A 27,346-nucleotide genomic window follows, 5' to 3' on the forward strand; every position below is an offset into this window, starting at 1 on the left:
AGTACGACTAGGTGGAACAAAATCGTTTGTACAATTATGTGACTAATGAGTTATTTCTACGTATTACATTTAATGCCGGCCGGAGTGGCCGAGCGGTTCTAGGCTCTACAGTCTGAAACCGCGCGACTGCTACGGTCGCAGGTTCGAATCCTGCCTCGGGCATGGATGTGTGTGATGTCCTTCGGTTAGTTAGGTTTAAGTAGTTCTAAGTTCTAGGGGACTGATGACCTCAGAAGTTTAGTCCCATAGTGCTCAGAGCCATTTGAACCATTTGAACATTTAATGAAATCAAGTTTTTGTGAAGGATGTGTAACTTCAATGGCGAATCAGTGAGTTAATGGAGCTACCTGCTGAGGAACGGCAAGTGCCCCATACCGTGTTGTTGGCCGACCAGGGTGGCCGAGCCGTTCTAGGCGCTACAATCTGGAACCGCGCGACCGCTACGGTCGTAGGTTAGAATCCTGCCTCGGGCATGGATGTGTGTGATGTCCTTAGGTTAGTTAGGTTTAAGTAGTTCTGAGTTCTAGGGGACTGATGACCTCAGAAGTTAAGTCTCATAGTACTTAGAGCCATTTTTGAATACTATGTAGACTTTAGAAGTTGTCTTGCGGAGTGGTGTGTGGTCTGACATACAGTTAACTGAAGATGTGTAGAAACTGGACTCCCGTCAAATTCACCATTGTCCTCCAAATGCATATACCAATGAATAGCACAAAGAAGCTGGAACAGAATGAAACGGAATCCTTGAGAAATACGTTACGTATGTCTCTAACTTGATGTCTTTGGCGCGAATTCCTTAACTCAAATGGGAAGTCAAATGGGACTGTCGTTACAAAATTTTAGGTTTCTTGATGGTAATATATTTGCACTAGTCTCAAGTACATGTTTGCGTGTCACTATTACAAATATTTATGTTTCTTGATGGTAATATATTTGCACTAGTCTCAAGTACATGTTTGCGTGTCACTATCAGTCACAGAAAGTATAAAATTAATGTCTGTTTAGCAGTTTCTCCATGTTGTAGCAATTGTAATATCCAGTTTTTAAGTAAACAGCACCTGAAGTAGTTAAGGGATTAACGCTTGCTTAGGACCTGATTCCTCTAATTTCATCCATAGTGGCATTACATGAAAAAAATGACGATACTGGATAAAATGAATATTGAATAGTTATATCAGACACAATAAATGAGTGATTCGGAGCGTAGCACATCATCAGGTATTACGTAATTATGTTTGTATGTGCAAGGTTTGGTGTTCTAGAGATCAGCAGTTAACTGAAATTTAAAGTGCAATGCAACTTTTGCGTGTAAATGCATGGCATTGCACAGCACTAAACTAACAAATAATTTACCGAAGCATAGCAGATGGAGTGTTTAGTTATAAAAGTTTTCTTTGGGTCAGTTGATTGTTTCCGTTCTGTTGTGTAAGACAATTTAATACTTTCGAATGAATCAACAGTATTTCGTTAGTTGAAGTGAAGGTCGATGTAGCTTAAAGACTTTCAGAATATGATGAAATATAAAACGCAAGTCGGTTGGTATCGCTGAAGCAGGAATTAGCGAACAACATTATCACAAATAAAAGAACACTGTGTGTGATTGTTAGTTTAGTGTTGTATAACATGAAGAGAAAAAACTAATGTACGCCATCTGATAATGAACATCGGTCGAAATGATAACGTCATAAATGAATGCTGCTTGGACTGATCGGACGGCCTTGCAGCAGTGGATATACCGGTTCCCGTGAGATCACCGAAGTTAAGCGCTGTTGGGCGTTGTCGGCACTTGGATGGGTGACCATCCAGGCTGCCATGCGCTGTTGCCATTTTTCGGGGTGCACTCAGCCTCGTGATGCCAATTGAGGAGGTACTCAACCGAATAGTAGCGGCTTCGGTCAAGAATACCACCATAACGACCGGGAGAGCGGTGTGCTGACCTCACACCCCTCCTATCCGCATCCTCCATTGAGGATGACACGGCGGTCAGATGGTCCCGGTAGGCCACTCGTGGCCTGGAGACGGAGTGCTTTTTGAACTGATCGGATTGCTGCGTCGCTCCACTAATTTCTTAGAGTTACAACAGAATTTAGTAAGGTGATGCGGGTGTGAGTTGTTTGAGTTTATGTCTTGATATCCGCTTGCCGTAAAACCAGGAAGCGTGTAGGTTGGCTGAGAAAGAAGCGGTTTCCTGGCGTGTCCAGGAAGCCAGCAGGAGACAGGAAGGGCAAGAGACAGGAACAGCGAGGGCAGCGAACTGGAGGTGCAGCAGGAGGGCGGTACACACAGCACCACGCAGGCGGGCCAACAGGCATCCGAGGAAAATCACACAGCACATTCATAGGGAGCCGTGTAGGTTGACGCTCACTGTGAAGAGTGTGTTTATTATGTACAGCTGAGTAACACAAGCGTTGAGAGCTGGCCACTTCTCAACACGTTTGGACATTTGTGTAGTTCGATAATCTACGTGGCGTCTTCAGAACGTAAGTGTACTAGATTTGTATATTTTTTTAGAAAAAGTGGATTTGAAAAAAATTCATGATATTGTTGATATACTTGTTGACAATTTTTCCACATTCTCGCCATCCCATTAATGCACGTGGTGAGCCGTGGCACAAGCTCCTTTATGCCCTCCTCGAAAATCTCTCCCGCCAGCTCCTTCCCCCACTTCAGAATTTCTTCCTAAACCTGGTCGTCGGCTGAAAATTTAATTCCAATCACGTTTGCTTTCAGAGAAGTGAAAAGATGATAACCTGAAGGCTAGCGGGGGAATACGGGGAGTCGGTTCAAAACATCGCACCCAAATGAGTCCAAGACAGCCTCGGTGGCTAATGCTGTGTTTTGAATTCTCCTTTTGAGTTTTTTAGGGTCTTACAATACCGCTGTGTATTGATGGTCTCCGCCTGAGGCATAAATTCGACCAAAATGATACTTTTCTGTCCCAGAACACTGAGTCCATTATGTTTTTGCCCGAAATTGTGGTTCTGAATTTTTTGGCAGATTGGGAAATGGTGTGACGCCACTGGGACTGAAGGAATAAATACAGGGCTATTACAAATGATTGAAGCGATTTCATAAATTCACTGTAGCTCCATTCATTGACATATGGTCACGACACACTACAGATACGTAGAAAAACTCATAAAGTTTTGTTCGGCTGAAGCCGCACTTCAGGTTTCTGCCACCAGAGCGCTCGAGAGCGCAGTGAGACAAAATGGCGACAGGAGCCGAGAAAGCGTATGTCGTGCTTGAAATGCACTCACATCAGTCAGTCATAACAGTGCAACGACACTTCAGGACGAAGTTCAACAAAGATCCACCAACTGCTAACTCCATTCGGCGATGGTATGCACAGTTTAAAGCTTCTGGATGCCTCTGTAAGGGGAAATCAACGGGTCGGCCTGCAGTGAGCGAAGAAACGGTTGAACGCGTGCGGGCAAGTTTCACGCATAGTGATGTGAAAGATTCAGTGTTTAAACCTCCTCTACCAAGAAACGTACCAGAACTGCGAGCTCGCATCAACAATGCTTTCGAACTCATTGATGGGGACATGCTGCGCCGAGTGTGGGAGGAACTTGATTATCGGCTTGATGTCTGCCGAATCACTAAAGGGGCACATATCGAACATTTGTGAATGCCTAAAAAAACTTTTTGAGTTTTTGTTTGTGTGTGCAAAGCATTGTGAAAATATCTCAAATAATAAAGTTATTGTAGAGCTGTGAAATCGCTTCAATCATTTGTAATAACCCTGTATACTGAGCAGCAGTGGTTAGAATACAAAGTTCCTTGAACAAGTTTCTACATGATGTTCTTGAATTTACACCAGAAATGAGTCTTTTTACGCGCTTTTGTATGCTAATAACATTTGCTCGGTTTTGCGAGTTACCCCAGAATATGACCCCGTATTACACAAAAAGTAAACAAAGTATGAAAGTTTTTTTTTATATTTATATCCCCCATTTCAGACATAATTTTCACCGCAAATACAGACTTGTTTAGGCGCTTCAGCAGTTCTGTGGTATGCCCGTCCCAACTGCATTTATTATCGAGTTGTAATCCCAGAAATTTAGCACTGTCAACCTCTTCGATGTGCATGTCTTCATTTGTTATACATGTGCTGGATATACTACAGATAGTCTTGGCAATGTTGTCAGAAAGGTAAGTAGACAGTATCTGATGAAGCAGAGATTCTACGAAATAAGAACCGCAAGCCTTAAACATAGTCAATACATAATACTCCTATTTGTTTCAAAAAAGATTCATCTGATTTCACAAGACTACATATCCAGCATGATTGAAGATAGGTACTTGGGGGTACATATTAAGTTACGCATCGAAACTGGAAATTTTCCTCGGCGCCAGTTGTTAAGTTGCACATTCAAGTAGCTGTAGACACGGGTGTGTCCCATGCTGACACACCCCTCGCTCGTTCTTTTTCCAGTTTGCGTATCCTCATGTAAGAACATTTCTTAACAATGAGCTGGCTCAACGATGGGTTGGGCGCCATGGTCCTCCAAGGTCGTCTGATCATACGTCATGCTAAGACTCCGTCTGTGTGCGTCCCCTTGAGTGAACCACGAAGACACAAAGCAACAACAGACAGTGCAGTAACTGCAGAAAAACTCGCAAAAGTATAGGATGAGTTTGACTATTGTCTGGACGCTTGTCGTGGGTCTGGAGGAGGGCACACTGAATATCTGTGAAAGGTGAATGAAAACTTTGAGCCTAAACGTAACTGTAAAACCAAGTGCAAGTTTGTATGTGCATACATGTGAAAGATACACGCCTGTAAAATGGCATGCTTGTTTTGAAAATAAAAACTTTATTGACCTATCCGTAAGCTACAAATTCACTCAAAATTTCTGTCTTCATTCAGGCAGAAAATGTTATCTTGTGAAGTAGGATGAATCTTTTCGGAACAATCTATATCGTATGTTGATGATGATTACATGCAATGTAGCTGAAGCGTAAGGAATTGCGTCTTTATCCACACAGAACAATTTTGTTTAAGCTTGCAGTGGTTTACTCAGGGTAACGAAGATCTGATTCCTGTGGGTCATAGTTTCTCGGAAGAGAATTTTCCACAGGTTAATGGAAACGTTGACTTTATGATGCAAGCAGTCAGCTAGCATGAAACTGAGGGAACTTTACGCGGTGTTGCTCTGTGGTCACTGTTTACTGAACTATTAGGTAGTTGCATAACTACGTATATTTTCGTGGTCGAGTTCGTGTAAGTTTTAAGTTTTTAGACAATTGTATTGCTTGCTCTTCAGTAATAGCGTTCCCAAAATTTGATTCTCGTAATGAAAGCCAGTTTCAGGAGTATTCTTCCAGTTGTGTACATAGTCTGTCATGAAATAACTTTTAGAGGTGCGTGAACATTGCACTGATTGTTGCTGCTTTTCTTTGGGATGATGTGTACGAGAATACAGTCATTAACGCTCGTACACTGCGTAACGAAACGGAGATGCAGGGAAGTTAAATAAAATTTAATATTTACAGTGCATCAAGTGAAATATAAAACAATTTAAAAGGAGAATGTATGGTCAAACACGGTATCGTCTGCTAGACAGAACCTCCTCGGAAGGGTTGTACGACTGGATTCGTGATTTCCTGTCAGAAAGGTCACAGTTCGTAGTAAATGTCGGAAAGTTATCGAGTAAAACAGAAATAATATCTGGCGTTCGGCGAGGCAGTGTTATATCACCTCTGCTATTCTCTCCCCACATTAGCGATTTAAGAGACAATCTGAGCAGTCCTCTTAAAGTGTTTGCAGATGATGCTGTCACTTACCGTCTTATAAAGTCATCAGATGATCAATACAAACGGCAAAACGATTTAGACAAAATATCTGTACGGTGCGGAAGCTGGCATTTGACTCTAAATAATGAAACGTGTGAAGTCATCCACATAAGCACTAAAAGGATTCACTAAATTTATGTTACACGATAAATCTCACAAATCTAAAGGTTGTAAAGTCAGTTAAATACTTAGGGATTACAATTACGAATAACTTATGTCGGAACGACGCATTGTGGAGAAAGCAAACCAAATACTGCGATTTATTGGCAGAACACTTAGAAAATACAACAGGTCTGCTAAAGAGAATGCTGAAACTACGCTTGTCCACACCTTCTGGAGTATTGCTGTGCGGTACGGGATTCGCGTCAGATAGGGTTGACGGGGACATTGAAAAAGTTCAAAGAAGGGCAGCCCGTTTTCTGTTATCTTGAAATAGAGTAGAGAGTGCCACGGTTGTGATATGTGATTTGGAGTGGCAATCATTAAAACAAATACGCTTTTCGTTGCACCAAGATCTTATCATGAAATTTCAATCTCCAACTTTCTCCGCAGAATGTGAAAATACGTTGTTGACGCCCACCTACATTAGGAGGAATGATCATCATAAAAACATAAGACAAATCAAAGCTCGGACAGAAAGATTTAAATGTTCGTTTTTCCCACGCGCTGTTCGAATGTGGAACGTAGAGAAATAGCTGGAAGGTGGTTCGATGAACTCTCTGCCACGCACTTAATTGTGAATTTCAGAGTAATTATGTAGATGTAGATAAATAGCAAGCGCTTGATATATCTCGTGTCGTCTGAAATACAAGGCAAGACGCGCGCCATATATCGCTCTGTCCTCTCATTAGCTTTGAGGTGCATCCTAACAATTCGTCTGTACACTGACGTTTGACCACTACAAGCACTGCACAATGGTTGGTATTCTCGCCACAGAAGGAATCCATGCATCAAGGGGCAGCGACAAATCCAATGGCGCCTCAATAACAGGAAGCAGCTATGCCACACGCAGGTAGTCGGTATCACCGACTAAGGGTTGTCATCCCTCCCGTTTAGCCAATATTCCTCCCACTGTCGTGCGACTGGGTGTCAACTGCTACGTAATGGAATGTAGGGGAAAAATAGATTGTGACACAATGTCCCTATTACAGGCGTCTTCAGCTGTTGTATTAGTCAACTAATTACCCGCATCCCTGTGAGCCTGCCTCCCAAATGACAAGGAGAACACGCAAGTGGCATAACTCGATTTCCCAGAAACTTCGCTCGGTGGAAGAGGAGTCAAAGTAAGTGAACATGTGTCTCGCCTTACACGCACTTACTCTATCGTTTCTGAGAAAACGACAGTCAAAGTACTGTATATCCTTTCAGCGCACGATAATCTCAGCTGAAATGGTGTCATAGTGGTTTGCGCCCCAGCTTATCAGTTTTGCGACCCGTGTTCGAAACCCGATTAATGTTTTTATTTGTTTCATTTCCATTCTCATTTATCTGTCCATGTCCGTTGAAGGTCACTACACGAATGTTTCTTATCAAGTTTGGGTATACAACTACATTATATTAACTGTAAAATTACAACTGGGTTTCACAATAAGTGTTATACATTTATCATATATGTGTGTATGGTATTTTTAGGGCTCATAATCTTTTTAAGTTCTGGTATTCTTATATTTCATTCTTATATTAATTATTATGGTAATTCTTATATTTTATTCCTGTGTTTATTCTTCAGGAAGATTTGGTGTATTGCCTTGGATGATACTGATCGTAGAAACATTCGGAACATAGACATATCGGACAACACGAGCATCGTGCGAAGTTAGGTCTGCCACAGTGACGTTTATTCGTCTGATCCTCAGTCGGGAAAGAAACGTCGTTAACACTGCTGATGATTTCACGCGTTGGCAATAATGTCGCGGCAAACCACGCATAACGGATCACTTTACAGAAAACTGGCGTTTGCAGTTGATTATAATAAGAATCTAGGTACACTAAAGGTATTTTACCTAAAACAATTTCAAATAATTTTCTTTTTTTAAATTTATTCGCCAGAATTACAGTTAGTAGACGAATAAGGACATTGTTATTATAATATACAATGTAAACATTCGTGTAGTAATCATTTACGGACATGGCTAGGTGAGGTGAGTAAAGCCTTCCGTCCCTGCTTTTTCGAGGAAAATAATGGATTGTGACTGGCTACATATGATAAACAGTCGGTAGAATGTATAGGACAATGGGAGAGACGATGAATTCTTTGTACAGTGTAATATCGTATGCTCATGTCTCCTCGAGCTCAGTGTAACTGACTGCAAATTTATTTGGTAAACCGAGGAGCCATGTGGATAGCTCTTAATAATTGCAGCCAAATGCTCACGTAAATTCTTTAATGGCTAAACCGATTTTAAGTGTAAATTCTAACAGCCTGCTTCTAGCAGGTTCACGTAAGTGCCAATATTCTGCAGGTCTGACGCAGCCATCGGCCAAGACGTATCTATGGGCAGCTGGAAATAGCTTAGTACCCGAAACCGGGTAGTCATTAAAGAATTTACAAAAGTATCTGACTGTAGTGGTTGTTAAAGGTAACGTACTCGCTGCCACGCTCTGCCAATAACGCGCCAATTTGAACAAATTGATTCTACGATTTAACCCATCTTTGTATTCTGTGAAGCACTTATGGTGCTCATTGAACATTTGCTTAAATACCTAAATACGTATTCTGGACCACTCTTTAACCAGTATCTCGGTAAATATAGCGAAGGTGCGGGCCTCTACGACAATCACGATGGGAAATAGTTGCACCGTCGATTGAGTACTATCATTAGTGCTCCAAATGTTGATTTATGCAGATTCCCAAAGGCTTCAATAAACATGATCGACTCAGGGAACTTACTTTTCAGATTAATAGTTGTGTTTATATTTTACCACAGCAAAGTGCTGTGTTCCTTGTTTTTCCCCTAATTTTTAGCTTTACACATTAGAGTATATTTGGTTACACATCCAAAAGTTTGTGCATCATAGCGCTACCGTGCGCCTTAAATTTAGACTTCGGCATTTTTGTAAATACGTTGAAGCTGACCCCAACCTGCTTTTTACCTGTATGATGTGCAATACTGAGACGTACAGACAGCACAAAATCCCTTGAGAATAATTTCCATTTGTTGTATTCTGGCATATCTAGTAGAGTGTTTTATTAGTGAGTTTGATGAAATGTTCTCTGAATGAACTTTGTATTTTGATCGTCTATACGAATAGTGTGTATAAGGAATACTGCCAATAGCCCTCTAAGCTCACATCCATTTTATTTCTTTTACGCATGTTGATGGTTCCTGTGTTTCAAAAATACACTGTGTAATAACTATATTTGTTTCGTAGCTTTAATTAGGAAAAAAAGAAATTGTCTCAGACTGCAATAAAATGCTCTCTAATTACCAATCTGAGACAATTTCTTTCATCCTAATTAATCATACGAATGGGTTCCCTATAGCCCCACCAGCGATGGTACGTTAATATCTAGCTTCAGTGTTCATTACTGGTTGCAGCTAAACCACTTGCTAATGACTTAAAATTGAAATTGCAATTTAGTGATTTCCGATAAAATTGATGCAGTTAGTGGCGAAGATGTTGTTCAAAAACTCAAGGAGACTATGAACCCAACTCTGGTAGAGAGATGTAACTCAGGAAACGAACGTCTTCTGTAAGTGGTCCCAACACACATTTCTGTAATCTACAATCTTTTCCTACAATCTTGAGACGTTCGGTTGCTGCTGTATGTCCACTTTTCTCTTTCAGCGTCTCATGGTGAAACAAAAAGCCCAACTCAGGATTTCCACAATCTGTGTTCTGCCTTTGCCCTTCTTTTTAACACTAAACTCTCACTACTCCACAGGCACCTCGTTACAGTCACTGTTTTGTAGAATTTCATCATTTTATCGTCCCTAGTTTTCTTCTTGCCAGTGTTCTTTTAACGATTCCACACAAATATTTGAAATTTGCTAGATTACAATTAATACTGCTTAGGAGGGTTAGATTGTATCATCACAACAGAGATATTACTTTGATTTTAGGTATAGACATTTTAACGTATAATTTGTAAAGCCCTAGTTGTAAATCTACATCCTAATCTGATTAGAAATTCCAACAGCCGCAGTCGTAAGGGCGAGCAATGGTATTCAGTTCTGGTGACAGGGCAATCGCCCTGCGTAGTCCACCACGGCAAGACTCCACTCGGTAGCAAGGGGCGGATCTACAGCTTCACCAAGAGCTTGGGGATAGATCTGATTCTGAAAGCTGCTGTTGTCAGCCAGCCTAAGGGTGAGCTAGGCCTGTAAAAGTAACTATGTAAATTTAAACCTTATGTATTCGGCACTGTCAAGAAATCTACTTGTTGCAAAATACGAACTAATGGTTATTTCCGCTACCAACCACGCATGTCGGCCGACAAGGCGTTGCAGCTGTGGTGTAATTAGCTAATGGAGAATGAACGGGAACACGCCATATTTGATTTGATAACCCTTCAGGTAGAAAGCTGTTTGTAGCCACGGGCACACTAAGCGTCCATCAAAAACGCGTCATTTTTATATGATTTGTTAAAATATAATCACTGTACATAAAACATTGCATTTTGGTATCTTCCGGATTGGACATAGAGTATGTACATCTATGGTGTGAGCATGGTCTACTGTGCATGTTACCAACATCAAACCGCGTTAGTGCCGGCCGGAGTGGCCGAGCTGTTCTAGGCGCTTAAGTATGGAACCGTGCTGCCGGCCGGTGTGGCCGAGCGGTTCTAGGCGCTTCAGTCCGGAACCGTGCGACCGCTACGGTCGCAGGTTCGAATCTTGCCGCGGGCATGGATGCGTGTGATGTCCTTAGGTTAGTTAGGTTTAAGTAGTTAGAAGTTCTAGGGGTCTGATGACCTCAGATGTTAAGTCCCATAGTGCACAGAAAAAAAAACGCGTTAGTCATTGATGATTTTGGGACGACACTGCTTGTCTCAAATTTGCGGTAATAGCGAAACTTAAATATTACACGTATTCGCCTTGTCTTATATACGTTTCTGCACGTTTGCGTTTCAGTAACAGCTGTAGTGGAGTATTTTCGTTGCTACGGATGTGAAGAGAAGTACGTGAAAGGTGGATCAGTTACTTTTCATAGGTCCGTACAACAAATGTATATCATTTTATATGTTGAAAATTATCCATGTGTGGTATCATAATGTCTTGTATTGTAGAGATAATTTCTCCTATTTTATGACCATGTGTTTACGACACAAGTGCTCTATAAATTTGCAAGTGCGTTTGAATGAACTGCCAGTCAGTGTATACATTTTGGTGCTATGTTCATACGTAGATGAAATTTATACACGACAGTCTGATTAATTTCTTCCAACTTATGCAGGTTCTCAAACCCTTGTGTGTATCTCAGTATTTCTGCATGAGGCAGTTTCCTATACAGTGTCATTGTACCGTAATTAATTACAACAGATTCGTCAGTATGAATCAGTGCAACAGAAAACCTAAAAAAAAAATGTTGTTGGCTGTTACTTCTTTTATTACTCCAAAGTTCGAGCATTGATCTTGAATTTTTTATGTATGTGTTTTATGTATGTGCATATGGTTTTACTTTTCTGATGAGATGGCGAAAAAACGTTATAGACGAAGAAAAATTGAAAATAGTAATGGACAAGCAGGTGGTGCAAATCGCTTACCGTATTTACTGTATTAATTTCATAGTTCCTAATGCATTGTTTTTTTGTGACACTTTGGCACCGTCTACAGTGTCGCGGTAACGTACTTAATTAGAACAGAGATTCGACATCATGAATAACTGCAAGAGAAAACGTAAAAAAATATTGTTGGCGGCCACTTCTTATCACGTTACCAAAAAGATGTACACAGAGTGGAATCTGAGCTATCATACTGTGGCGAGAAAGCACAACACCGTTGCTTTTCGCATCTTTAAGCCAACTTCAGTTCCTGGTATCGTATTGTTAAGACGTCTGTAAAAGGCGTATGCAAAGTTTCATGTTACTTCTTCAGGTGATCTGTCTGTAGCAGCGGAAGTATAACACTCAAAATACGCTACGTGCTATACGGGCCAAAATTCCCGAGACTTGAGCTGCAGGAGATATTGCGGACGTAATTCTCGTTCTACGTATCCGAATGCTTACTCCATAGATATTTATACTCTTTGGGATTACAACGCGAGTACAGCAGAATAGAAAATGTAGTGTATCCGCTCCTCTCATTCACGTATCTCCGGGTGTTCTGTCACCTCATCTTATAAAGTACTTAAAACATCTGATATTTTGGTTGTGTTTCAGTGGCCTTCTTCAGGGCATAGACTGAGAGAGGCCGCTGCAACAAGTCCGAAACTTCAGTTATTTTGGTGTTTTAAGTTCTTTATTTGAGGTTGTGGCAGTACACCCAGAAGGATTTTGATGAAACTTACACCGGCAACGGATGGCTAAGTATTTGTATCTGCTGCTTTGTTGCGTAATGGCTGAAACGGCAAATACAGGCTACAAAACCATGTGGGGTCTGTTGACTAGTCATTAAGTTTTTTTCTCACTTATCTCTTGTCCACGTCTCCGAACGTTTGGAGGATAGTTTTACAGTCTCTTATAGCATCCTTAAGAATTTAACACGATTTTATCAGCATAATTATTAATGCAGATATTAATAAATGCTAGGAATATACGGGCGATGTCGCTGCCCCTAAACCGCAGTTCTATATGAGGCCTTCAAAAACCACGAGAGAGATTTTTATCTTCTCTCGCTCGCTACGTGCAAAGTATCAGTCCTATAGAAAAATGAACAGGATCATTTTGTAGGATATTTAATGTAGTTAAATTTTGTAGCGGGACCCGTTTCCGCTAGAGGCTGAGGTTTTCGGGTTACTCAGGATGAACGCAGAAAAGTGTCCTTGCAACGAGTTCCCACCCCCACACTCAAACCCCATCGGTCGGTACTTCTAGTATGTTGTTCATGGCACTCGCTCCTACCACTATACGAAAACGTGTGACTGCGTGAATTATTTCCCACAGTTGCCATTTTTGGTCTTCATTGACTGGCCTTATTATGCTACCAGCTTAGTCGAATACTTACAAATTGTAAACTGACGTGTATGCAAATTTTACCTAACAATTTTGTGAATTTTAACAGCATAAAGTAAAGAATTACATCGTTATATTCGTCCTTCCCTCTGACAACGAAGCTACTGCGGTTGTAAGGGTTAAGTCTGGATCGAATTGTCAACGTAAATAGCTTTAGTGCAAAGTTCACAAAAGTCGTTTTTCTTTCATTATCCGCAAGGGTATGTGTAAATTAGTTATGTTAACCAAATAGCCGACTATGCTGGTGGCGTAATAGCCCAATCAATAGAGACCAAACCAGTTCGAATATTGAGAATGGTTCATGTGTTTGAAATTTTTGTAGAGTGGTAGGAGGGAGTGCCACGAACAACGTATTAAAAATACTGACTGGTGAGGAATGAGTGTTGGGGTGGAGATGTGTTTGAAGGTCCCTATCGTATATCTTTCTTGAACAACTCGAAAATCGTGGCCTCCAGCGAAAACGTACACCAGCACAAAATTTAACTACATTAAATTTCCTACAAAAAAAGATCCTGCTGATTTTTTTCTGTAGAGCTAGTAGTTCACGCGTAGCGAGCGAGAGGATATTAAAATCTTGCTGGTTGATTTTGAAGGCCGGATATAGAATAGAGGGTTGCATTAAGCGAAATGGGTAGAGGAAGATGAACCACGCTGTACGCTGAACTGTACCACGAGCTCCGAGCTCGGCTGGTACTCTGTTGCTTTTTAGAGGACACAGGACAGAAATGAGATTAAAGTTATGAACGTCTTTTTGCCGTATCACAGGCACGCATTACCCTGTTTGGTGGCCACACGCGCGCACATTGAGAGGAAAAATCACACGAGTAAAGAAACCCACGAAGTGTTACAATCTGGGATACTTATTCGTTACGCCGTGTCACTCCAAACTCGCCAGAGCCGGACACCATGGCGCGCGTGGAGTCGTTGCACGCAACCTTTTCCGCCTGCTGAAGCCAACTGGTGGAAATGGACGACTTTGCTTGCGGTAAGTTGACATGCAGGGAAACGAAACGTTTTAGGTTATGTGTCCTCGGAGTCTTTCGCGGTGGCATGCTTCAATAAAATCTTCTCGGTTTACAGGCCGCGTCATAAGATATTCTAGTTTTTATATCTGTCTTCGACATCATCATCAGGAGTTGAAACCACTGACTGGTAGGGCTGGTGCGGTGTTCTGCTTGTATAGATGTGATGGCAGCGTGTGGAACTGTACAGGGAGGTCATACTAGAAAAGCAAGTTGGGCGGCTCTTAGCGGCACCCTCCCGCCGCGGGACAGAGGTCCACGAGGAAGACAGGCCGCGGCGCGTACGTCACAGCACGTGATACTACAGGTCTTACCACTCCGTCTTCAGGCCACAAGTGGCCCATCAGGACCATCCTACCGCCGTATCACCGTGAGCTGAGGATGCGGATAGCAGAGGCTTGCGGTCAGCACACCGCTCTCCCGGTCGTTACGATAGTTTTTTTTGACCGAAGCCGCTACTATTTGGTCGAGTAGCTCCTCAATTGGCATCACGAGGCTGAGTGCACGCCGAAAAATGGCAACAGCACATGGCAGCCCGGATGGTCACCCATCCAAATGTCGGCCACGCCCGACAGTGCTTAACTTCGGTGATCTGACAGGAACCGGTGTTTCCACTGCGGCAAGGCCGTTGCCTGTCTCGGGCGGAGAGCGAGTAGCTATTTCAAACGAGATTAATAATCCTTGAATGCGTGTTTAAATGAATGCAAGTTCTCGATAGCACACGACAAAGTTAAGACCTTCAGAGGGCACGTTTCCAGTCAAATATTGATAACCCGTGGGGCCCGCAGGATGCCGAGCATTCGAGAAGTGTAGCGGTCAAGCCGACTAGCGTGACGCTCCAAGGTCGTTACACGGCCCGTGTATCTCGTTTTCCCCGGGCGAGCGGCCGGCGTCACGTTTGACACTCCCGCATCCCTACGAGCGTCAAAGGTACGTTTTCGCTTTCCCTCAATGCCCAAAGGTCGCCCCTGACGTCCTTACTGTGTACCCCTGGACTCCTTTAAAACTGTTGCTGTCTATTCTAAATTGAGCCCCTTCTTTTATAACAGGATGTCAGGGTGATGATGTTTGAGCCAGAACTCTGCAGCAGTAGGCTACTCACCGTCGACCCAGCGCCAGGTGCGGGAGGTGGCGCCCGGCTCTCGCTGCGCGCCTATCCAGACGAGCTGCGTGCGCAGGTCTGCGCGGCGGCGCTCCAGCTGCGCCGTGAGGAAGGTGGCGGCGCGCCCGGCGCCCCCGAAGCCGTGCGCCAGGTCTCCGCCGGCGCCGGCCGCCTTGCAGGCCGCGCGCGCCTGCGCGAACGAGCCGCGCGACGCGCCCAGCTCGTAGCAGCGCCGGTCGAACGCCGCCACCGTGTCGCCGCCGCTGCTGCCGCCGCACCGCTCCGGCGAGAACTCTGCAACACGCCGCAAATGCACGCTCTCCTATCTGTCCCACACCGTATATACATTGACGGGAAAAGGCCCGACACCGAGGAGTTGTACGACGTAAACGAAAGTTGGTAGGCGTGTTTCTACGAGGACAGTTCAATAAGTAATGCAACACATTTTTTTTCTCGGCCAATTTTGGTTGAAAAAACCGGAAATTTCTTGTGGAATATTTTCAAACATTCCCGCTTCGTCTCGTATAGTTTCATTGACTTCCGACAGGTGGCAGCGCTGTACGGAGCTGTTAAAATGGCGTCTGTAACGGATGTGCGTTGCAAACAACGGGCAGTGATCGAGTTTCTTTTGGCGGAAAACCAGGGCATCTCAGATATTCATAGGCGCTTGCAGAATGTCTACGGTGACCTGGCAGTGGACAAAAGCACGGTGAGTCGTTGGGCAAAGCGTGTGTCATCATCGCCGCAAGGTCAAGCAAGACTGTCTGATCTCCCGCGTGCGGGCCGGCCGTGCACAGCTGTGACTCCTGCAATGGCGGAGCGTGCGAACACACTCGTTCGAGATGATCGACGGATCACCATCAAACAACTCAGTGCTCAACTTGACATCTCTGTTGGTAGTGCTGTCACAATTGTTCACCAGTTGGGATATTCAAAGGTTTGTTCCCGCTGGGTCCCTCGTTGTATAACCGAACACCATAAAGAGCAAAGGAGAGCCATCTGTGCGGAATTGCTTGCTCGTCATGTGGCTGAGGGTGACAATTTCTTGTCAAAGATTGTTACAGGCGATGAAACATGGGTTCATCACTTCGAACCTGAAACAAAACGGCAATCAACGGAGTGGCGCCACACCCATTCCCCTACCAAGAAAAAGTTTAAAGCCATACCCTCAGCCGATAAAGTCATGGTTACAGACTTCTGGGACGCTGAAGGGGTTATTCTGTTCGATGTCCTTCCCCATGGTCAAACGATCAACTCTGAAGTGTATTGTGCTACTCTCCAGAAATTGAAGAAACGACATCAGCGTGTTCGTAGGCACAAAAAACTGAACTAACTTCTCCTTCTTCATGACAACGCAAGACCCCACACAAGTCTTCGCACCCGAGAGGAGCTCACAAAACTTCAGTGGACTGTTCTTCCTCATGCATCCTACAGCCCCGATCTCGCACCGTCGGATTTCCATATGTTTGGCCCAATGAAGGACGCAATCCGTGGGAGGCACTACGCGGATGATGAAGAAGTTATTGATGCAGTACGACGTTGGCTCCGACATCGACCAGTGGAATGGTACCGTGCAGGCATACAGGCCCTCATTTCAAGGTGGCGTAAGCCCGTAGCATTGAATGGAGATTACGTTGAAAAATAGTGTTGTGTAGCTAAAAGATTGGGGAATAACCTGGTGTATTTCAATGCTGAATAAAACAACCCCTGTTTCAGAAAAAAAATGTGTTGCATTACTTATTGAACTGCCCTTGTACATCTGAAAGACGACGCCTACTGAAATTTAGCGCCTTCGTAAAGGAGTGACGCCACTAGGAGGATGCAAATCAGATTGCCTTTAAACACATCCTGTAACGGTCATGAGCGTTAGTTACCTATGAGAGTGGATGTGGTGAGTTGAGGTTAGTCAAGAATGCCTTTAAGGCGACAAAGACACCATTTTCAGTAACTCATTGAACGGAGTCGATTAATACGGCTACGAAAAACTGGATGTTCCCTCTGCGATGCTGCAGAAATTCTTTGCAGGAATATAGCCACTGTAAATGACTGATGGCAGCTATGGCCACGGGAAGGCACCGTCACAAGAAGACCGAACACCGGACGGCCACGTGGCACTACCGAGAGGGCAGACCGCCGCATTTGGCGTATGGCTGTGATGCATCGTATTGCGTCTGAACCAGCAATCGAACAGCAGTTGGCACAACGAACTGTAACAAATCGTTCAATTCAAGTACAACTCCGAGCCAGACGCCCTGCAGTGTGTATTCCACTGACCCCAAACCACCTCCATTTGCGACTTCAACGGAGTGCTCAATGCAGGACGGACAGAAGGTCCTCATCAAACCAACTTCTCCCTCAGTACCAGTGACTGCCGTGTGCTGGTTAAGAGAAGGCCAGGGGAGCACCTGCAACCAAACTGTCTGCTGCCTAGACAAAGTGAACCTACACCTAGTGCTATGATCTCGGGTGCTATTTCGTATGACAGCAGGATCACTCTCGGCATGTTGCCTCGGCCTGCTCGATCACCAAATCTGTCTGCAATCGAGCGCGTACGCGACATCGATGGAGTACAAATCCGTCATCAGCCATAACCAGCATTAAACATCCCTCTATTGAACGACAAAGTGCAACAGGTGTGGATCTTCAGCCCGCAAACTGACATCTAGCACCTTTGCGACACAATGTACGCACTTTTCCAATCTTCCATTCAACATACTGGTGGCTACAACAGTTATTAATGTACCAGAATTTCGCTATTGCGATGGCTGTTCTCGCACTTACATAACCCTGTGTTATCTTGCAACTTTAATAACTTAAATATGATACCTAGACGTATGTATTTCCGAAACTTTATTACTCTGTGCTACTTATTTTTTGGTCTTGGCATTTGTTTTTCCTGTCAGTGTACACATTGTTATTGTACACTCACAGATGTATATTTTACAAATAAAGGAAATTAACGAGATCGGACTTCCGTAAACTGAAAGAACCACAGGTTATTGACAGTTTCAAAGAGAGCTTCCGACAATCACTGACTGAAACAGGGTAAGGAACACAATAGAAGACAAATAGATAGCGTGGGAAGATGAAATAGTGAAGACAGCACAGCATCAAATGGAGAAAAACACAATGCCTAGGAGAAATCCTTTCATAACACATGAGGTATTCAAAACAATTGAAGAAGAGAGAAAATACCCCGCGCAACAAAATTAAAGGTTCACTTTTTCGAAACTCCGTAACTGTCTCCCAGTGTGACGCGTAACTTTGAAGTTTGGCTCAAAGGTGCCTACAACCTTTCTCTGTAATGGTGAAAATGCGTGGCGGCCTGCGTGTCACAACCGGTCTCGGCAGCGCTTCAAACACCGAGGTGCCGACACACGTAAAGAAAAGGCCACAGCTCACATGTTCATGCGACGTGTAAGGTGGGTTATTGATGTCACACTAGCACCGAAATTCACCATAATTCTGCTCAACGCCACCAGGGTCGTGTCGCACGATGAGAAAATCATCACAGCCCCACTCACTCACATTTTGCCCCTCCTTTTAACGTATCTACCTTGAAGGTCAGATCCGCGACATCCAGGTTGAAATCACACGGTTCTCTTATGGATGTCCTAGAAGAGCATTTCAGATACATTGCCGCTCAGACTCGACATGAAAAAGCCCAGGCGCTGGCAAAGAGAACATCAAAGAAACTACTCCTTCCTTTGGTGCGTTGATTCCTACACATATCGCGGTCGAGAACGACAGTTGGCAGTGCGATGAGCAACAGGAAGATATCCTTGACAGCTTGTAACACTGCTGACAGCTTTGGATGTTTCAGTGCTTCTCTAAACACATTGTGGGGTTGCATCCCCATTGAACATCATCGGACCCCTTTGGAGGGTAGCACGGTCCTTTGGATGGTAGCGCGATGCAATTTTTGCTCTCGTGTTCCGGTTGGAAACATTACGTAGTGTTTAAGACCATCCGGAGAAATATGAATGTGATACGAAGCAGCAAGGTGTTTAGGATCTTTCACCCTCGTGTTTTAAGCCCTCTTGTCGCCTGATGACGTGGGTGTGCAACATTAATATGAGTCGGAATAAAATGACAAGTGGTTCCTCTAAGATCACTGAGTTCGGCAACACCCTCGGAACCACCCACGCAACTTTGTTGAGCTCTAGCGCCTGATGGTAGCCAAACCGCATCAAAGAGCTCTCGAAGGATTGTCTGACTTTCAAAAGTTTCGACACGAAGTCAGCCTGGCGGTTGTACTAGTAACTGAGGGTCAGACAATCCTTCGACAGTCCTTTTGTGCGGTTTGGCTACCTTCAGGCGCTAGAGCAGCCGTCAGGATGAATTGGCGTCAAAGTTTCTGAAAGATACATTTGTAACGCCCTCAACAAAATTCCGTGGACGGCACCGAGGATGTTACCGAACACGGGGTCCTTGGAGGGACTCTTTGACGTTTTATTCACGCACATGTTAATGTTGCACTCCCGCGTGATCACGCCACAAAAGGGCTGAAAAAGCATAAGTACGCTTTGATGCTTCGGATCACGTTCAAATTTCGGCAGATAGTTTTGAGTGGTCTCTGGTGTTTCCAGCTTTTAAGTGAGAGCAAACGTTGCAGTCGCACTGCACTAGAAAGGTGTTCGATCACGTTCGATGGGGATGTAGCCCCACAATGTCCTTAGGGAAGGGCTAAAACGTCCGAAGGTGTCAGCAGGGCCAAAGACTGTCAAGAACTTCATCCTGTTGCTCACTGTACAGCGAACTGTTGTTTCTGATCGTGAAATGTTTGGGAATCAACGCCCCAAGGAAACGTGAAGTTTCAGTGATGCCCTTATGCCACTCCCTGAGGCGATGTATCTGAAATGGTTTCATCGACTACACATAAAAAAACTGATTTCAACCCTGGGTGCCGCAGTTCTGACCACCATAGCAGAGGCGTCAAAAGAAGTGGTCATATGTGGGTAAGATGGGCTGTGACGAGTTTATCATCGTGTGACATGGCTCCGATGGCGTTGGACAGAATTGTGATGAAAGCTGGTGCCAATGTGACACCATTAGCCAACATTACAGCTCTCAAACACTTTTGAGTTGCTGTCTTTTTCTCGCATGTGTTGACGCCTTGGTATCTGAAGCGTCGTCAACCCGAGGGTGAGGTCGCAGGGCGCGACGCTTTTGAACCATTACAGAGGAAGGTTGTAGGCATCTTTGAGCCAAACTTCAAAGTTATGCATCGCAATGGGAGACAATATCGGGGTTTTGATAAAGTCATCCCTTAATTCTGTTGCGCAGTGTATAGAAGTATACCAAACGAAGCAAGCGAGAGGGAATAAAGGCGTCTAAAAAAATAACAATGACAGAAAGTTAAGAATATCTGAGCAGACATTACCGTAGAAACATGCATGACTAGGCGCTTCAGTCCGGAACTACGTGGCTGCTACGGTCGAAGGTTCGAATCCTGCCTCAGGCATGGATGTGTGTGATGCCCTTAGGTGAGTTAGGTTTGGGTAGTTCTAAGATTAGGGGACTGATGACCTCTGATGTTAAGTCCCATAGTGCTTAGAAACGTTTCAACACACATGAATAGGGGAAAGTAAGATGCTAGGAAAATTAAACAGACTTTTGGCGAAAAGAGAAGCAACCGTGTGAATAACAATAGGTCCGGTGACAAGCCAGTACCAAGCAAGGAAGGCATAGCTGAAAGATGGAAGGAATATATAGGAAAGCTATAAAATGGAAATGAACTTAAGGACATTACTACAAAAAGTGAATAGGAAGTAAATGAATATGGGACGGTACATACAATACCGTCAGACTAATTTGGCAGAACAATGAAAGACCAAAGTCAAAACAAGGGAACTGCAGTAGACGACATTATTTCAGAATTATTGAGATCCTTGGCAGAGCCAGCCTCGGCAGAACTGTTCCACCTGGTGTTCAAGATATAACAGACAGGATAAATATCCTCAGACTACCAGAAGGATGTAATAATTCTAATTCCAAAGAAGGAAGTTGCTGACAGATACGAATATTACTGAATCACCAGTATAATAAAGCATGGTTACAAGATACTGACATAAATTGTTTGCAGAAGAATGAAAAAAGATAAGTTTGCGTTCCGGAGAAGTCTTGGTACACCCGAGGTCATACTGAGCATAGGACTTATCTTACAAGATAAGTTGAAGAAAGGCAAACCAATGTTTATAGCATTTGTAGATTTAGACGAAGCCTCTGACGACGTGCACTGGAGTACAGTCTTTGAAATTTTGAAGGTATCAGAGATAAAATACAGGGAGCGAATGGCTAATTACAACTTATGCAGAAACCGGACTGCAGTTATATGAATCGAAGGACGTGAGAGGGAAGTTGTAGTTGAGAAGAAAGTGGGTTAGGGTGGTAACCGATCTTCGACATAATTCACTCTGAGCTTTCAACCATAGGTCTTTCTGTCTACGTATTCGCAAACCGTTAAATTTGCTTATGTTGGGGGTCAATTGCCACACCCTACAACAAGGGTCGATACTCTGCAGGTCTCCCTAAATTTCGCTACAATTTTCTGGCTTTGCGACTTCTGTGTGTACAACAACGTTACTCGCGAAAAGCCTCAAGCAACTCCAGACGTTATCTCCTAGGTGCTTTATATATGCTGTGAAAAGTAATGGACTTACTCCCCTGGAACACTCCCGAAGTTACTTCTGAAGACTTATCTCCATTTAAAGAAGCATACTGTGTTGTGTTTGCTAGAAACTCTTCAAGTCCCACTGTTGATCCGATATTCCGTAGCTCGTATTTTGTTCATTAGGCGACAGTGAGGAACTGGAACGGTTTTCGGAAGTCGGGGAACACAGCATCTACCTGGGCGTCTGTATCTACTGTTTTCTGCGTCTCGTGGGCGAACAGAGTGAGCTGGGTCTCATACGATCGTTGTTTTCGGAAGCCATGCTACAGAGGAATTTTCGTTTCCAGAAACGTCATAATAAGAGAGCATAAAATATGTTCCACAATTCTACAACACCAATGTCGGAGAAAGAGGTCTGTAGCTTTGTGCGTGTGTTAGACGACCATTCTTGAGGAGGGGAATAACCTGTACTGTTTTCCAAATGTTAGGAAGGCTTCGCTCCTTTAGAGACCTACAGTACACAGCTGGGAGGAGAGGTCCAGGTTCTATCGCATACTCAGTGTAGAATCGAACCGGTATCCTGTCAGCTCCAGTGGCCTTCCCTCTGTGAGCGAGCTGATTTTATTAGCCTTTGCTCTTTTGTGCGGTTTGAGTTGTTTTCTGTCCCTTGGTCACTTATTTCGGTATATGTCACTTTGTTGTTCGAGTGACGATTTGAAGAAGCAACAAAAGTTCGATCTTGCTCTGTAAAACAGTTCCGGAAAAAGAGTTTAATATTTCAGTATTTTCTCTGTCATTCTCTGGTTCAGTACGATTCTGGTCACAGAGTGTCCGGAGAGATGACTGGACTGCACTATGGTACCGTACGCCTCAGCATTTATTGTTTTTCCCCTTCAAAAGATAAGGTGGCGAATGAAGCCAGCAGTGTTCCGTTATAATTCTCTGCTGGAATACTGGTTTTGGCACATCTAGAGCATCGCTGTTATATAACATACATTCTTCGCCACACGTATTTACTCTGCATAATAATGAAAAGCTTCAGTCCTGAGAGAGCAGATGAATGATTATTTCCTGGTTGACATCAGTGTCGTAGGATCGGAACTTTTTCGAACAGCGTGCTACGTTCATTTTCGGTGTTAGGATGCAGTGTTTCGCCATTGTACCTGACATCGCATGCTGGGATGGAGTGATTTTAGGTTCGCAAACAAAATGTAGATATTAACAGAATCTTTCGTCGGTTCTTGGTAGAACAACATTATAATAATAAATGAAAAGCACCAGTTTGCTTTAGTTCTACAATATTACTTTTATTGCTAACCGGTTTTCGGCTTACAAGGCTATCTTCAAACATTTACTGAGTATTATCACCAAAGAAGTTAAATGTTAGCAGACAACATTGGAAGAGAAGTAAACCATCTAGAGTGAAGTAGAAACATACAGTAAGTAACATCTTTGCAATAAAATAGTAAAAACAGAACAGTACATAAATAACAATGGGGCTGACAGGAGAACCTTTAGCACAAAATAGGAATAGCATGCCTACATAACAGTTTCTGTTAATAAACAAAACTAATAAAATAAGATAAAATTAGTACTAGACAAGGCTGCATCAAGAGGTATGAAACATGGAGAGTGATACACAATCAATTAAAAAAGAAGAGACAGTTGTCAATGTAAATACAGAATACATAAGGAACTTCAGCGAAATCAATAAGATAAACAGAAATTAATAAATGCAGGAAAATGGAGGTATTTGAAGGAACCTACAGTTTGAGAGTGTGGTGGTACTGCATTTTAACATTAACATTATAATCAAAGCAGTGGCTGTGTACCAGTTTTCATTAAATAAATGCTCATATTTAAGTACGCACGCGCTGTATTTGTGAGATTACAAGGATACGAAAACTAGTGATCATACCAGGTGTTCGGAAATTCCCGTACAAACTTCTAGGACTTGTAGAGAGGAGTGGGTAGATAATACGAGTATTATGGACTGGAAGACACGTGTGGAAACGTGCCATGCTACAACTATTTGAAAACATGTAGGTAAACCGACCACTTTTACAAGTAATTGATTAGGCGTGACTCAGTACGTTACTTGTGTTAAAATTCCACTCATTAACAGCCAAAGAAATTGCTCGTGTACTTTTGACGGATTCCCTTGAACATGATGCAGTACGGCGTCTTCCAGTTCGGGTGTGCGACGTCGTTTTGGAGCACCACAGACACGCCTGCTGATGGTGAAGGTACCGTTTCTTGGACCCGTTGTGTAATTGTGGCGAAAAGGGTACGTGACGGAGTCGCCGTTGCCGAGAACGATTCTGATGAAGGCGACGAGCAGCTCTTTCTTTACCGCGAGCTTCGGCATTTTCAGGGATCATGTCGGTGTATTCTGGAAACGTGTACTCGACCGTGTTCCTTTAACAATCACAGGCATCTGAATGAGGCTCGTACCAGGCCAGAGAGGAAGGATGGGCGTCAAATGACATCAGCCGATCCGACGTAACCCCCCCCCCTCCCAGCTCCCCCCTCCCCCCTGCCACTACTACCCTGCTGCATACCTACCTGGCAGATATGATTTCAAACGGCGTTTTTGGACACGGGTTTGTATTAAAATTATGTACTCACTCCCCTCCACAAGTTCTAGGTGTTTGTAACGGGAATTTACGAACATCATATATAAGAAACTGGTAAATAGTTCTGCCACGACTGTTGTTATTCTCTTTTATTGTCCCAACACGTGCGACATCTTTACGCACCATCCAGACTGCGAAAACAGAGCTAATATAATGCAATGATCAGTTACTTTCGTCGCATGCTTGAGAAATATTATACTTAAATATCAAGTATAACTTCCTGGGATCCGCCTCCATATAACTGGGGAACGGTGTCCTTGCATCGTTGAGTGACTGCTAAACAACCGATCTTCTTGTGCACATGAAGGGAGAAAACAGCACGAAGTGACTGCCATGCGGAGGACTTGGGTTCGATTCCCGGTACTCACAAGGATTTCTCATTCGTGGGAGGACTGGGACAGGTTGCCAGTAGAGGACATATTTGATTGAGAAGTAGCGGCTCCAGGTCACGAAAACTGACAACGGCCGGGAGAGCCATATGTTGACGTCACGCCCCTCTATGCTGCCTCCAACGACACCATTCGCAGAGGATGACACGGCGGTCTGTCGGAACCGATGCGCTCGCCAGGGCCTGTGGACTGAGTCTATGTATACGTTCCTGGTCGATATTGCAATCTTCTTTCATAAACAGGGTACACACTATCCATCCAATATTCCAAAGAATTTCCAATTGCCGTCGTATGGGAGTGAACACAACAGTAAAGGAAGAAAGTTTCTAAGAGATACAGCATACAGCGTAATATGCAAAATAAAGAGGAATAATAGTGCTGCAGTAAGCCACATGGATTGCCTCCAACTTGCGAATGAAGCAGTACTCCAAGAACGTAATTGTGGGAGGAGAAAGAGGGGAGCCGAGTGCTTCTGGATGGTTAGAACGGCGAAACAAGCTGCGCAGAACTGCTGCGAACAAAAGGACCAGTCACCGCGGACGGGGGAAGAAGACGTCAAGAATTTCCGGAATGCGTGCCGTCGGAGGACGATAATATCAGCTTAGGAGAGGAAAAAGGGAGATTCCGCAGCCGGCTAATGAAGGGACGAGTGTAATCATGAGGATCGTTAAGGAGGGAAAGGAAAGTGAAAGAAAAAGTAATGGGAAGCGAAGCGGATGTAGATTAATGCGGATGAAGGGCAGGAAACCAGCCAGCGCTTTCTAGCGCACGCGGCAGTGAGAGTCCCACTGCGTGCATCGGAGACCCGAGGACGTCTCCGCGGAGCACCAAGTAATTGTGTCTCCCCAGACCCAGGAATGTTGTCCTTACCTCGTTGAGTGACTACTAAGCACTCGAAGTTTTTATACACGACAAATGACGGGAGAAAACAGCACGAACGCGTATGTCTACTAACTGCATTTCTCTCGCTCTCTTTTGTCGTGCTACTTACGCACTGTGTGCATTTGCGACTTGTCAGTACAGCCAAATATTACAGACGCCTGTAGATATTCCAGTACTTCATGCGTCCGCTATCATAATTCACATTAACTTGCAAAACAAGTAGCCCACCTCACCCAGTCGTTCACAAGTGTTGGTGTATCTTTGACGAAAGATTCGGAGCTCAGCAGTCTTTCCTTACGCACCTGAATGCTCCATATCCTCTCCAAAGGAAACTTCTATCATCACATCATATCCAGTTCTGAAATCTGCTACGCCAAATACACTGGGAAATCGAACTCATTCCTTTATTAACTCAGTTAGGACCTCAGTATCATATAATCATCCACTAATCCCACTCACTAAAATTACCTACCACCACCAAATTTCTTTCCTCTGTAGCCTTCCTACGTCTAACGTCACATTCCAGCACCACCTGCCCTTATGCAATCTCTGTGTATGTTCGAATAACATGTGTTCCGTCTTGCCTACAATTTCCATGCAGCGTCACTAATACCATCATCTATCAACTTGTTAAATTCCTTCCCTACCTCCTGTCTTTTGCTCATAGACTATCATACCACTGACTATTTCCTGCATAAAGATTGGTATCGAGAGGGCTACGACTGTTTTATTTGTATGGACCATACAACATTTTGAATAAGTACAATGTTGCTCCTGTACAAATTTATTCCCTCCTATGACATCCAGACACTCCATTTTCTCATGCAAGGAAAACTCCATTCATCTAACCCTACAGGATATTGTGCCTATAAAGGCTGTTTGAAAATACCCGTTACAAATTTCTAGGACTTGTAGAGGGGAGTGACTACATAATATTTTGGATAGGAAACCGTGTCTGGAAACGCCATCCAATGACGCTACAGAGCGTCAAAGTTATAGGCACAGGGCGCGGGTTAGCCGCGCCGTCTGGGGCGCTTTGTCACGGTTCGTGCGGCTCCCCCCGTCGGAGGTTGGAGTCCTCCCTCGGGCATGGGTGTGTGCGTTGTCCATAGCGTAAATTAGTTTAAGTTAGATTAAGTAGTGTGTAGGCATATAGACCGATGACCTCAGCAGTTCGGTCCCATAAGACCTTACTACAAATTTCCAAATAGGCGCAGACGCCTGTAAATGTATGTATAAACAGGGTAATTCTGTGAGGATGTTACAAACTTTTAAGAACGATGGAGAACGATAAATGTATCAATCTGAGGTAAGGGTCCCAGTAACGAAAACGAACGATCGAAAGTTGTAAGGAAAAACGGTTCTGGTACCTCTGACAGTGGAATAGATGCGCGGTACTATTGTTGCTAAGATTGTAGGGTAGGTAGCTTTCAGGGGTGATAGTATGGACCAACACAAGAAAAATGTCTATTAAACAAGGGGTCTAAAATGCATACCTTAATAACTATGCACACATGTTCAATAGAGGAAATGTTTTTCACACTAGCGAAGATGAACAAGTGCTCATAGCTACTCAGATATGCGTTGTAGAGCCCATGTTTAAAGGCTTTTTTTTCTTCTTTTCGTCAATACTACCACCTCTGAAAGTTGCATACCTTACATTCTTGGCAAAAACAGCACCGGTGCATGTATTCCACTGTCAGAGGTATCAGAACCGTTTCCGAACCAGGGACCCTTACCTCAAACTGACACATTTATCCTTCTCCATCATCATTGAAACTTTGCAACA

At 43.7% G+C, this 27,346-nt stretch overlaps 1 protein-coding gene and 1 pseudogene across 1 annotated transcript in view; both read right to left on the minus strand.

The window, feature by feature from the left end:
- Positions 1–27,346, minus strand: part of LOC126481143 (sushi, von Willebrand factor type A, EGF and pentraxin domain-containing protein 1) — a 536,303-nt gene that overhangs the window by 85,859 nt on the left and 423,098 nt on the right. The window contains exon 7 of the mRNA XM_050104701.1: positions 15,038–15,331. Within this exon, the coding sequence (XP_049960658.1) occupies positions 15,038–15,331 (294 nt within the window). The remainder of the gene's footprint in view (positions 1–15,037; positions 15,332–27,346) is intronic.
- On the minus strand, positions 14,451–14,568 carry LOC126427383 (5S ribosomal RNA; annotated as a pseudogene).

Source organism: Schistocerca serialis, chromosome 1 (assembly GCF_023864345.2).
Source record: "Schistocerca serialis cubense isolate TAMUIC-IGC-003099 chromosome 1, iqSchSeri2.2, whole genome shotgun sequence".
Classification (NCBI taxonomy): Eukaryota; Metazoa; Arthropoda; class Insecta; order Orthoptera; family Acrididae; genus Schistocerca; species Schistocerca serialis.